The following is a 14,239-nucleotide window of genomic DNA, read 5'->3' as shown; positions in this document are numbered from 1 at the left end:
GTAAAATATTAGTGGTCGCAAGACGACGGCCAATAAGTCGCGACAGGATTGCTCCTTGAATTATGCAGGACCGTATCCAGCCAGGACGGAGAGAGCTCTGTCGCTACAGGAATGAGATAAAAGGTTCTGAGAGATACGTGATCGAGGATCAAAAGAGAGAGGGAGAAGAAAATAGATAGTTTGAGAGAGAAAGCTTTCTCGAACATCCTCAAGAATTTATACTGCGACTGTAACTCGCGTAGCTGAGTACAATTTTCCCTTCGAGATGCGTAATAGGAAAATTTAAAGCTCAGTAGCAAGAGAGAGAAAGAGAGAGAAAGAGAGAGAACAAGAGAACAAACTAAGCTGCGTCCCTAACAGGGTGTGCCTATTTATATCAGTGACGCGCATGCGCGCGTGCGTGTAGGTCTCGACAAAGGTCGAGAATTCCGGCGAGTGTTCGTGACGAAGGGAAAACAACCCCCGAAGGTTTCCCGAAGGGCTCTGGCAGGTCGGTGTGTTTGGTACGTGGGAGGGAGAACTTGGGGGACAAAATCTTGGGCAGCCCCAGGCAGAGGCTGGATAGGATGAGGGTTAGTGGACGATAGGTTCAAGGGTTGCTGGAAAAGGGTTGGGGAATCCCCGTGAAACACTGGCAACGTGGTGGAGCACTGTGGTGTGGGGCCGGCAGGCTGTGAGAGACTATACGCAGAAGCACTGTAACTCGGCTGTGTCCTATGTATCGCGGCTTGTCGATGGCAAATGGGAATCGTGAGTCGAATGGAGAAACTTCCTCGAGGACGAGGACGCTTGTGCGACCCTCCTTGTCTTTCTCATTTTATCTTTATTCCTCTCTTTTTCTCTCTATACTTTATTCTATTATTATTATTATTATTATTATTACTATTATTACTATTATTACTCCTATGTCTAAGTTAACTTCGTGTAATGTGAAACTTTCTTCATGTATTTAAACATCAATTATTTGATGATTTGTCTAAATCGCTTCGCGAAATAATGATTTATAAGTCAATAGAACACAGTCAAATATATATTGATTCTCCACTCTGTCCTCTCTCTCTCTCTCTCTCTCTCTCTCTCTCTCTCTCTCTCTCTCTCTCTCTCAACTTTACTTTCCTGGTTTTCCCTTCAGAGTCCGAATTCGACAAGAATTTAAGGGTGCCAAGGTGCCCCATAAATATCAGATACGTGACGCGGCCTTCGTGTCTCTCGTCTTGTTCCTTGCTTGATTTCCCAACTGCTGCGAGGTCAGGTTAGAATGATCATTAGCAAGGCCATCATTATGAATTTCTATAGGAAGTCATTCGAGCGACAATTCGACGGTCGCCACTGTCGCACAGGATTAGGAGGAATGCGAGGAAGAGGCACTCCTTCCATCGCAAACTTCACTTCTTTTTCTCTTCCTCTTCATCTTTCTCTCGTAATTCCGCATGGACTCTGAGAAAAGGATGGAAAATGGAGAAGTGAAAAGAGAGATACGCAGAGCGAGAGAGGATAAAGTCCACGTAGCCCTAAAACGAGATGCTAGAGGAAATGAGTAATTTCCGAAGGTGTCGGACCGTTCGATCTCTGAACGATCCCCATTTTGTTTGTCCACCTTTTAGTTTAGCTTGTCTAAACACGGTGGGATCGGCAAGAGGGTGGTGAATTGGTATAGGACGAAGGGGGACGTTCAGGGGATCGTTCGTTCGTCTCGTGGGATTTGAAATCGATGAAGGGTGGAAGGGGGTGGAAGGGCGGAAGGGGGGGGGGACGAAAGCCGTCGGTGGAAAATGTTGAGGATCCTGAGACGGTAGTAGTGCCGACGATACACTGACGTACAGTCCACAAAGATTCCTGGTGGGCTGTGCTATGTACACATGCTATGAGATAGGGCTGCAACGGTTGGTGCGCGTGTATTTTTTTTCTTCCTGGGGAAATTTCAGATACTCGCAGGATCCGGTAACGGGAACGATTTATCTCCTGGCACGATCCTGTCACGCCGGGCTCCCTATTCAGCCCCCATGTGCTTTTTGCCCCCTGGGTTCTATCCTATCGCACTTCACCCTCTCCCTCCCTCCGTCCCTTGCTTGCTCTGTATTGCCTTTCATGTATTCTTTCCTCTCACTCACCCTGACAACTCAAGGGGTGTTCGTTAATATCTATTACGGAACCACGGGATTCGGTTTTTGTACTGGATGCACCCAGAACGGGCACGTCAATGCTTTTTAAGTATTAATCCGGCAGCTTTGTAAATCCACGAGGGAAAATGTGACACGCTGGATTTAACGAGGGTGTCCACGTTTTATTTTCCCTCGTTCGCCGACGTCATATTGTCGTTCGAATCTCTGTGATTGAGTCTCCATGAAATTGAAAATGAAAGCTTCAGACTACTCTGACATCTTTTCCAAATGTCCCTACGAATTTGAGGTCGCGTGTCCAAAGCAACGGAGGCGTTTGTTGTTTACGCCAGGAAGTGGACGATTTTTGCTATTGGGTCAGCAGCCTGATAAGGCTGGTGGTACGATAAGATGGTCCATCGTGATGCTGTGCCGGCTGGGCTGGAATGCTCTGAAACTCAATGTAGGACAGTGGCTGTGCCCAAGAGGAGGCAGCAGCGGCAGCTCAGTGGGCTCTTGGCAGTAACGTGGTAAAAGTAAATCGCGGCATCGATTCTCGACCTCACTGTGCAAGCGAATAATGCTCCAAAGGATGGCGCGCCCTTAGACAAACTTCCTTCGCAACTATGGCATTAAGAAGTCGCCTTCGGGCGTATGTATAATATATAATATGGATGTATCTTATGTACGTATATAAATGTGCCTATACGGCTCTACCGTATATATCATTGGGTATTATGGGTAACGACCGCGCGCTCCTTGGGGCATTCGTGCACCCGCATATTCACGGAATTGGCTCTAGTGTATACACTCGACCTCGATTCCTTAACCCCTTGACTCCTCCCCTCGTCTGGCCCACTGGACCCATTTCGCCATTCAAACTTTGTTGCATCCCTTTTTTTTCTATTCTGATGCTTGCTTATCAATTTTGTCCCTCTTCTTGGCGATTTTAAGAGGTCTATCTTTCTATGTCTCTGTGTAAATGACGAATGTCTGTCTCGACTACTAACAATATTTGTGCAGAACTACCGAAGGACTTGATTGATTTTTAATAATTAAGAGGTAGCGGCTTAACCCGATCCCTACGAGAATCGATCGGACGAAGCGGAAGGTTATCTTCTCTTTGACAATAGGATGCACCGTGGAGTCGCTTTGTTTCCCGGCTAATTGAAGATTAAGCTAATTAATGAAACGTCCCATCTGCACAACAACCGTAACGCGCTTCGCCTCGCGACTCCCAACTCCCCCCCCTCCTCCTCCTCCTCCTCCTCAACCCCAGCTACCTCTCCTGCCCCTCCCCTGGCGCCTATCGCGCCATCTCTTCTGCCCTCTCTCTTCCCTTCTCGCTCTCTCGTTCCTGCGGAGTCGTTGGCGCACTACCTTTTATCACGGTAACGAGATCGAACAATCGCCCCAACCCTCGGAGCCCGTGATAAGATAACCGCCCAGCATCCCATTAGGTCCCGACACTTTCTATCAAGATAGAAATCTGTTGCCCGCGCACTTTCTCACATTAGCATCCCCCCCTCTTACAATCAGATCACGTAAGTCGCACGTGTGTGGATACTCGCCTGCCCGAAGATGCGCCGTGCTACCTGCTTCCGCAGTATAGTATTTCGCTAAATCGCAATTTATCCACTTGTAGCGGGAAACTGGTGACCCGCCCTTTGGACCTATAGCAGGTAATAGTGCATAGGAGCAGTGGTGGTGCGTGCGCGATCCGAGCGTGCGAGTGCGACCGTCGGACTTGGCACACGCGCGAGTCGCCATTCTACGTGTGCACGTGTATCCCATGTATAGGCGATTAAGTATTTATTGCAAGCGGCCACGTGGGATTGGAGCCTTGGACCAGGTCCAGATGTGAGTAGAGGGGAGGGATCAGGTCGCGTCGGACAGGTTCGGTGGCGAAACTGGGTCGGCACAGAGTTTCAGGGGAGGATGGCTCCTACTTTTCTAGATCCTTTGACTACTGTTGCACATTCGAATTAACAGTAACGGCGTCTTGCCGATGCGGCGTGTCGCCACTCTTGCTGTGCTGCGCGAGCTAAGCAAGGCAAACAGGCGGCGCAGACTGTTTTCTTAGGGTTCAAGTATCGAAGGTTGCATCGCGGATGCAATCGAACATTCAACGCGTCAGCAGGCGAGTATCAATTTTCTAGTTTGCCTTTTCTCCTTGCACACGTGTGCACCTATGCAGATGCAGATGCGCATGCGCTCCGCCCGACTACTCGCTCGCTGCTACTATTGCCTGTCCTATTTCCCAGCATGCACCAGTGGTGCTGTAACTACTACTAGAGGCACAGAGTGACTTGCATGCCGATGCACTCTGTATGCACAATGGCGAACCCAGCCAATGTTGATTGTTGTGCAAGCACACAATGCATCCAGTCGCAACAGTTGTGCCTTTAGCAGACAGAAAGAAGTGCTAACCGAAAGACAGAGAGAGAGAGAGAGAGAGAGAGAGAGAGAGAGAGAGAGAAGTGGAAGCAAATTGACGTCTAAAAGAAATCAACATTTGGTAGGAATATTGTCTTATCGCTCTCTTTAAAACTTCGACGTGTGATAATTCATTGATAATAATAGTCCACACGTATTATTAAGGTATTTATTCTGAAAGTTAGAAAGGTTTCGAGATGACAGAGCTTTCTCGTGGGATCATGAGAAATTCATACTGCAGGGCTCTCCTGCTTCCCATTTCCTTTCTTTCTCCTTTCTTTCTCCTTTCTTTCTCTTGGCGATTCTCCGCTAAAACTCAACCACTGACGATGGATCTTCAGGACTTCTCGCGTAATGGCGAAACACAGCAGTGGCCAGTTGCGCCGTCATACTTGGATTAGGGAGGGTTAATGGCTCTTTAATGCAGACCCTGTGCGCCCAGATACGAATAAAGCTTAGCTTTCGTGCAAACAGCTTCCGCCCGGCTGCGTCTCAGGAGAGGCTGGCTTTCGCTCTCTCTCGCGCCATACGTCTATATGTCTGTCCCCCTCTTCGTCTCTCTCCAATCCTTTCCAGCATCAACTTTCCACCCCCACCCCAGCACCCTCGGCCCCCCTCGCCCCCCTCCTCGCTAACTCTATCCAAACCTTTGATTTCTCGCCGCAGTACTCACGCAAGACAAACAATCAATTAGCACTTGACCACTGCCTGTTAAGGCTGCTTTTCACCGTTCATTCGCCGTATCGCGCAGGTCGAAGCCCACTAGAGGCCTCTGGAAATGATCATCTTCATTCGCCAGAGCAATTCAGCCGAAATCTTCCTTCTCCACGCATAAACGAACCGATGAAAAGTCCAACGAATCCGCTCGACTTCCGCTCGCGCGAGTTCTCAGGCATTTCGAAATCTGGTCGTCCCGACACGTTTCTCCTCGGAGCGGACCTTTGACCTGCGTGTCTGGTCCAGCATTCTGCAAATTATCGGACGCGTCGTTGGTTGCTGCTTGCCGAAGGAGGCTCAGCGCAGAACTCGGAATATATTTACTGCGACAATTAGCCAGCTGATCGACTCCATTAATCATTCACTCAATATTCACTCGCCACACTCAGCTTTGCGAATATCCTTAATTCGCAAATTTCTTTAACGCGAATGACATAATGATTAGTTCCTTCCACAAACGTAGCTTATCAGGTAGTACTTTGTGCCTCAGGCATTCGAAAGGCATTCGGCATCGAAAATGCGAACGTCTGACTACTTCCGGGGCTTCTCTCGGAGACGGCGACCCCGAGCTAGCAGCACCGGCAAGGGGCAGGCACACTTTGATAGTGCCAATAATTTATTGGTCAGCTCGGAACCTATTCGGGTTGCTTTCCAAGCGCGCGGGTGCATCTGTGTTCTCCAACCAAACGTACGTAGGTCTGGAGTGCACGTGTCTCTCTATGTACAGACACGACGTTACGACGTTACGACGTTACGACGTTACAACATCTACGTGCAGCGTAAGCGGATGTTCTCTAAGCCATAAGCCACATCGGGCACAAGCACAATTATTGTTATTAGCCTGTATATTCCATTCAGACGTTTAAGCCACCGACTTCCCGCTTATTATCCTATTCAGCTCGTAATAAGAAGCGACTACAAGTCTGGCTCGCCTTGTCGTACGAGACGTCTTACGATGTCTTGCGGCCAACGAGCTTGCAGAGTCGCGAGGCGACTAGCAGGAACCCAAGACACGAGTCTGTTTCCATGCGCCTCCTTTCCCTGCGTTTCCCTGCGCTGCATCTCCCGGAGTGGCCGATCCACCTGCACTCGTCCAGTGGCGCCGCCGATCTTCCTGCCAAAACCGTCCGAAATTTCATCAAGTCTTTCATAGTTTTGGCACAGCTGTGGGAACCTTGCTGCGTAACCTTAGCTTGCTGCTCCTTAGCTAACGTAACCTGCGTGTGCGCGTGTGGACGCGCGCATGCGCACGCGTGTCTCTTTCGCTAATTTATCGTCGGCCATCGCGTTCTAATGCCGGTTCGCATTATTGGCCCGTATCACGCATTACCTACCCTCGTGGATCCCACATATATATGTATACACTCGCGTGTGTTGCGCACACGTCTCCTCGCAACCCTCCTGCCACTGCAATAAAGTTCTCTTCGATACTGGCTGGTATCATAATACTCGCTGTTTCTCCTGGCATTTGTCAAGCAGCTGTGCATTACAATAATAGCGTGCGAATGCATCGGGAGTCCATTTGCCATCGATAGTCCGATGCAAATTGCGTCTCCTTGCGTCTCCTTGCGCTGGTGCGACTGGGAAATCGAGATACTTTTTTTACATTTATGATACTTTTAAAGGATTAATAGTTTTATTCTCAGATTCTTATGAAAATCTTCCGTTTCCTTTGTTACAGGTCGAAGACGGTGTTGAGGATCGAACTGTTCCTCGCGTTCACCTGGTGCGCGCTTACGCTCGCGGGGGCGACGTCGTCCGACGCCACGAGTGCGTCGTTCCAGCCGTCGACAGGCAGGCCTGCCACCACCACGGAAATGGTCTACCAGAGATTCGCGACCGAGCCAATGGACCAGACCGCCGTCATCGGCAGCACGGTCACGCTGCCGTGTCGGGTCCTCGATCAGAAAGGGCCCATCCAATGGACGAAAGACGATTTTGGACTTGGAGCTGTGAGGAACCTCACGGGCTACGAGAGATACGCCATGATTGGCAGCGACGAGGAAGGTCAGTCATTAGCTGTATGCGCGCTGGAGAGAGACACGGCTGGACACGACCGTAGCCTATGGGCAGCCTTTAGCAGCCTTTAGCCAGCAGCCACGTCTTTGAGCCTTTTCAATGCGCCTTGGAGAGTTTTGCCAATTTTTAATTTGAGATATTAATACAAATGAGATAAGCGGGCGAAGGGAAAGCAGGGAAAGCAGGGAAAGCAGGGAAAGCAGGGAAAGAAGGGAAAGAAGGAATGACAATGACGGCGCCATCGAAAGCGTCGCCGTCGCGACGCTCCTTGAAAACGTTTAGGGGATAGCATTCGCGCGAAGAGTCCTTCTCCGGATTGATGAATATATAATCGTCCGCTCCTTTTCCGAGCCTGTTGAGAATTCTCGTTCGGTCTGGTCCTGACTCGCCTCCATCTTGAATCATCCTGTCGTCCTTGGCAAGAATCGATCGAGTCAGCAATCTCATGCCTTTATTTCATTTGTTTAACATACGTTTACAGGTGTTCGTGCAAATATGCATGAATGAATAAGGAGAAATGAAATTGGCACGCTGGTGAAATTGGCATCGTACCCTTCTGTCTTGCGCGATACATTCTGCAAAGAAGAAATCTTTATTGAATCGTCCTTAGATCGATAATTTCCAAAGTACTGAATTTCGAACGAAATGCGCAGACGCGTGAGACCTACGGAACGAGACGTCGCGACCGGACTGTCGGACTATCGGGAGCAATTGCTAATCAGTAATCAGTAATTACTGGCAGCAACGAATGTCAGGAGAATGTGGGAAAACTAGGCGGATCCTTCGAGAAGCTCCAGTAGAAGATCCAGTAGATTCTTACAATAAATACATTCAGCCTCAATATGTCCTTTTGGTAATTCTGGAGGAATTGTCAAACACGTGTCTAACGAGCTCTCTCGGCAGTTGGCACAAGGGACACGTCCCACGCAGCCTAATGCACTTAGCAGGCTCCGAACGTTGCATAAGCACAACTACTAGTTCCAACTAAGGCAGAATTCGGACAACGTGGGGAGTTTTAGTGCCGTTCGGTTGGCAGGAAGCTGCTTCCTATTTACGGCACCCGAGTATCCCGTATGATTCGCGATTGCAAGACAATTTTCAGCTGCACGTGCTGAGAGCATGCAGGTGCATTCGAAGTAGACAGCCTGTGGGAAATGCACATTGAAACGTGACAGTAGTGGGATGCTCCAATGCTCACAGCAATGGGCCAAAATGTGCAGCATAGTTTGTATCAACTGCTCTACATAAAATGTACGTAAATATGTAGTTTTGGGGGGGGCAGCTATACACCAGCGTAAATACTTGAGGAGAAGATGCTGCTGTTAGTATCGTTGGTGGTTCGGCGGGAGCCGACAGAGCACCGGAATTGCAGACTCGAAGGTTCTAAAATGACGTCACTCCTGGAATTGCAGCAAGTTTAAATTAGTTCTGAAACATTTGGTGCACGCTCCAGTGGTTAATGGTTCTGCCATAGATCAATAGGTGGAAACCGCCATCGGGATGTTCGCCAGTTGCAATTCCAAGCCTACAGAGAATGATGCTGTCCACGGCTCCAGTTACGAACGCATCCGAGGTCCAACGGGAACTGCTTTTCTCACCTATGAAATTAATATATATAGATACGTCATTGCTGCCATATACATAGATGTATATGCGATTGTCGCACCGTATCCATCTATATGTAGATGGTCCAGTGCGTCATACGCATCAAACGAATCTGGAGTTGCGTGGAAAATTCTTTGGCCGTCTAATTTGCCTTCCATCCCATCCACGAATATATGTAATACTCACACCATCTCATACACTATGCATACGCTAATAATCGTGAGCGGAATCGGCCATTTGCAATTCAATGCAATTCCAGGACAGCGCTGGATAGATCGATTCTCTTTATTGATCTAGACTGAACGAAAAAGACAATCTGGTTAAATAATCTAAAATTTCGAGGACACTTTTGCCTCGCACACTATGAAATTCTCTTGTGAATGTATTCTTCGTTACTTCATATTTCGAAATTCTCCCTTAATTACGTCCCAGTACGCGATTCCCAATTAGATATCTCATCCGCATCGTGTGCAAATGGCGCGCGCGCGCGTGTGTGTGTGCCATTCAGGCAAACCGACAGCTACTACTTTCCAGTTGCAATTACGACAGTTGTTACTAGAGAGCAACTGTATTGTGCAGAAGCCGTCCTTGTGCGGCAAGTGGCGCAATATCATTGCCAATAGAGCACACGTATCTCATGCATGCTGCATAGGTGCCTCTGGTGTGGCCACGCGTACAGCTTCCTGGTAGTGCATTCGGACGAGGGCTCTCTGCGAATCCTGAGACTTGCAAGACGTCAGGTCGTTCGACGACTTAGGTTTTGGAATTGCTAGAAGTGCATGCGTACCTGCCGATACTGATTCTTACTGCACTCGGCGACTCCCGGACATCGAGTGCTCCACTTCAGGAATCCAATCGTTCTATTTCTAGCAAATGGAGCAGATCTGTCTAGGCTATCCAGTTCGTTACCTTAAAAGCGTAAAAGCATTGGCGCATCTATATGTACACAGTAGGTGCATGTGTTATATACATAAAGATACACGCCACACGCTGCACATGCGCGCGCGCGCGCGCGCGCGCGCACTCGAATGGGTACCGAGCAGAGTGGCTTTTTGGAAATGCCGTAAAGATACACGCCACACGCTGCACATGCTTACCTTAAAAGCGTAAAAGCATTGGCGCATCTATATGTACACAGTAGGTGCATGTGTTATATACATAAAGATACACGCCACACGCTGCACATGCGCGCGCGCGCGCGCGCGCGCGCACTCGAATGGGTACCGAGCAGAGTGGCTTTTTGGAAATGCCGATGACCGCAATTTTTCCTCAAATGCAATATTTTATCTCTCTCGCTCTTCGCTATATGTGTCCTTCTTGTTCCGTCATTTGTATTTACCTTTTTTCTTTTTTTTCCCCCTTTTCTCTACTCCCTTTGACTTCTTCTGCCTCGTTGGCCCAGATACTGACTGCGATTCCATTCTGCAACCTTTCGCTCAATGGAAACGCGACGCTCTCTCCACCGTTTTTCGTGGCACACTCGGGGAGCCTGGAATTGCAATCTATGGTGCGAGCCTAAAATATCCCGAGCATGCGTCAATGCGCACGATTTTACGCAGGATTTACCGAATTCACCAAATGTGCCGGCTTGCGGCGGTCGTTCTCAGAATTGCTTCGACTCCTCTGAACTCTTGTTCAAAGCACTGTACCACCTTTTGTAGACATGACGTCCATTGTGTAGCAATCTGGCCTAGCCGTAGGAGTATAACATAGTACTGTCAATATTGACAGCGGAATATAGTAAAAAATACATTTCTTATTAATTTATATATTATTAAGAAGAGATTGGATCAATTTTTTATTGTGTAGTTGAACTCGAGGTGCTCGAATCTACCATGGAGGAGTCTAGGGAGAGAGCGATTGGTCAGTCCGTCAGTTCAATGTCTTATTTTGACAGTTCGTAAACAGTGAAATCCTTAGCAAAAGAGAGTGGTTTCCATGAAATTAGGGAAATATACACCAAGATATAAAAAATATATATATATCTCAGTGCAAAATTATGCACAAGCATAGTTCTTAAGAAAAATTGCATGCAAAGCCACGCGTCCCTTGTTAGGAACTTCATTATTTTCTCAACCACATTTGCATCTGAGCACAGATAAATTTCTGTATATGAGTTTCTATGCAGCATAAAAAATAATGAAAAAATTATAGAGATGACCTAGTTCCTTGAGGCAGACTAATCGTTGCAAGAACCAATTTCTTGTTCGTCTCCGTGAGCTGCCAAGGCATTACATAATCGAAGAAACGCAGAATAAGAATTATGCAATTCCCATTGCACTAGAGATATAGGTGCCAAAATGGCCTCGGTAAGCCAAATGCCTCTCATTGTACAATATCTTGTATAGAGAGTTTCCGAGCCTGTCAATAGCACAGAGTTCGGATTGAGGTTCAACTTGAAGTATCCATTTTTTTGACTATTAACGAAAGGCTCTGTGTGCAGCTGTATCTTTTTATTCTCCTTATACGTCCTTCAGCAGCCTCCCTTCCTAGAGCGAGTTTGGCCAGTATGACCAACATGGCCACCATTAGTGGCCTTAGTCGCTCTTCCAGCTTAGACGGGGCCGAGCCCCTGATCCCTCGCGTGTTTCGCGTGTTTCGAATTTCCCAAAGTTTCTCGGCTGCCACGAATCCTGCGTGAAACGGCCATTCTCGAACACTAACGCTCGAACACTAACTCCTAACGCGAGAAACTCCTTTCCGGCTTCCGGCATTAAACGCATTAATTATTTCCATCAGAAGTCCGGCCTAAGCTGCTGACTCCAACATGCACGTGATACTATACGAAAACGCATGTAAATCCAAACAGCCCAGAATCAGGCTACAATTGGCAAAGGCAGAAGAAGAGCTTCTCACGATAAACAAAGGATGATAATTCGAGGGAATTGGCAAGATTTGAGGAGACACGTGCCATAGGTACCGTTTTGTAGGAGAAAGAAAGAGAAAGGGGACGCGCACATTCCGATGACTACGATCGATTGCTCATTTAGTGAAAAATGCCTGATGGAGAACCTGCGTCCCTATGGTAGACAAAGGACATAAGACTCCCAATGGGAGGCGACCGCTTGATATTTAAATAAATCCTTCTTTGTTCGAGGAAGTTCGCCTCCTATCGTTGTATTATTCCAGAAGGGAGAACAGGATGTCGAGACAAGGGGAACCCAGAAAAATGAGAGGCAGAACAATTTAAATAATGGCCCATAGGAGCCACCGCGACGGAACGTCGCTCCATTCTTGTTTACGTCCTGTAAAACGTCACTAATGACACATATACGTATATTCAGTCGCGTTTAATCATTTTTAAAAATATTAAGGGTTCCGTAAAATTTTGCAAGAGTACGTAAAGTCACGTCGTCGATGGAATCAAAATAATAATGCAGAAGCGCAAATTGAAGGATAAAACAGAGTGGGAGAATTTAAGAATAGGCCAATCGCCAACACGTCCGAATCGTACTTATTCCATGCAATTTTGTATTTTACTTTGAAACGTCCTAGTTCCCCGTCGCAATCGAATGATTTCCCGTAATCATCTAATGTGTATTGGACAATACAAAGCACCACGGCCACTCACGCAGGCATCCGTAATACTGTAAGCTGAACCAGAATTAGCGACAGACCGCAAATGCAATAACGAAGATCCCATTAACGCGAATCGAATGCCAAATTACGAATAATAATATGAAGTGAAAGTAATAAAAATACAAATAAAAGGAAAATTCTTGGGAAGCTGCCGTGCGCCAACTTACGATGTGGCCTTTAAATCTTCTTAGGGCTAATCTTTACTGTTGGCATTCCTGCGTACTGAGGAGGCGGAACACTTTGCTCCTGTTGACAGAATTACCAGGTCGCAAAGTGTCCCTGGAAGGAATCAGAAACACCGTATTTTGTGGCTCCCGTAATTAACATCTCGCTGCGTCGGCGAGAAAAAGCAGCGTGCTCAAATAAACGTCTTTTTTTTTTTTTTATATATTAAAATAAACGTCTCTAGCAGGAATAATCTATCCTTGATAAGTGATTGGGGAAAGAGGAGAGAGAGAGAGAGAGAGAGAGAGAGAGAGAGAGAGAGAGAGAGAGAGGAAGAGAGAGCTTTTGCCGGAAAAGCACTCGGCGAGTGATTCGTTTAACTGGCGCTCGCCTTTCCTAATGGCCGATTTTGCGCAGATTAATAGACTATCGAGCGTAATTAACCAATGGTTGTGTTACACCCTGGAAAACAGGGACGACCCCATGGTGAATCCCGATGGTAGATGGCACCACCACTGCCAGCCGCCAACGGTGCTCCCTCTTTCTCTCTCTCTCTCTCTCTCTCTCTCTCTCTCTCTCTCTCTCTCCTCTTTCCCCAATCACTTATCAAGGATAGATTATTCCTGCTAGAGACGTTTATTTTAATATATAAAAAAAAAAAAAAGACGTTTATTTGAGCACGCTGCTTTTTCTCGCCGACGCAGCGAGATGTTAATTACGGGAGCCACAAAATACTCGAACGGACGCCTGCACCTGTTCATTGCATCTCACAGAACAATTGAAAACTGATCCTGTTTCTTAATTGTTTTCAGGCGACTTCTCCCTGCACATATATCCCGTGGAACTGGAAGACGACGGCAAGTACCAGTGTCAAGCGTCGCCCACCAATGACGGACAACCTGGGCTGCGCTCAAGATTCGCTTGGCTCAGCGTCCTGGTGCCGCCTCAGAAACCGAAAATTACCCAGGGTGATTTCCTGGTGACGACCGAGGACCGAGAACTCGTCATAGAGTGCGTCAGTGTCGCAGGGAAACCACCAGCCGAGGTAAATACTCTTCTTAGTATCTCGCGGGCACAGTCCGATTATTCGAATGTCGCTGTACCTACTCGGCGACTCGTCCCCGCGATGCTGATCAATTCATAAGGGAAAACGGGGGTAGTCATATGGCATGTAAGACACTGCCTGCTAGACGACCACGTGCACGGATGTCTCTGGCTGTAGTGTGGGGGTCCCGACCTCCTTGCCTGGTGCATCTCATATGGCGATATGGCACATAGCTATAACTATATTGTGCTTTTCTACGTAGACCAGCGCTTCCCCTAAAATGAATTTTCTAAATGGCGTAACGAGGCGTTGCAGGGTAAGTATTCCTCGCCATGTCCTTATAGACAAGGGCGGTTTAAGCTCCCGACCACGGTGGATGCACGAATTAAGGACGGCACCCTTAAGGGAGCTTCTAGATGAGCTTTCCTCAAGTCCTTGGGGGTAGTTTCTCGAGAATTCTCTTGGAAATTGCTGGAACGGCTTGAAAGTTCGCGACCACAGCTGCAGAAACGCTAAGGGCGGAACACAGCTTCCCACATCCCTCTCACCCGGGGGTGGGCCCGCCCCCCCCCCC

General features: G+C 47.8%; 1 protein-coding gene across 2 annotated transcripts in view; it reads left to right on the top strand.

Moving 5' to 3' along the window:
- The window catches only part of LOC107272736 (irregular chiasm C-roughest protein), a 59,927-nt gene that overhangs the window by 28,133 nt on the left and 17,555 nt on the right, over positions 1-14,239 (top strand). For both annotated transcript variants that reach the window (XM_015750186.2, XM_015750185.2), the window contains exons 2-3: positions 6,934-7,259; positions 13,433-13,665. In XM_015750186.2, coding sequence (XP_015605672.1) covers positions 6,934-7,259; positions 13,433-13,665 — 559 coding nt within the window. The remainder of the gene's footprint in view (positions 1-6,933; positions 7,260-13,432; positions 13,666-14,239) is intronic.

Source organism: Cephus cinctus, unplaced genomic scaffold, assembly GCF_000341935.2.
Source record: "Cephus cinctus unplaced genomic scaffold, Ccin1 Ccin1_scaffold1239, whole genome shotgun sequence".
Classification (NCBI taxonomy): domain Eukaryota; kingdom Metazoa; phylum Arthropoda; class Insecta; order Hymenoptera; family Cephidae; genus Cephus; species Cephus cinctus.
The sequence above is the reverse complement of the archived record's forward strand: the minus strand, read 5'-3'. Positions and strand labels throughout refer to the sequence as shown.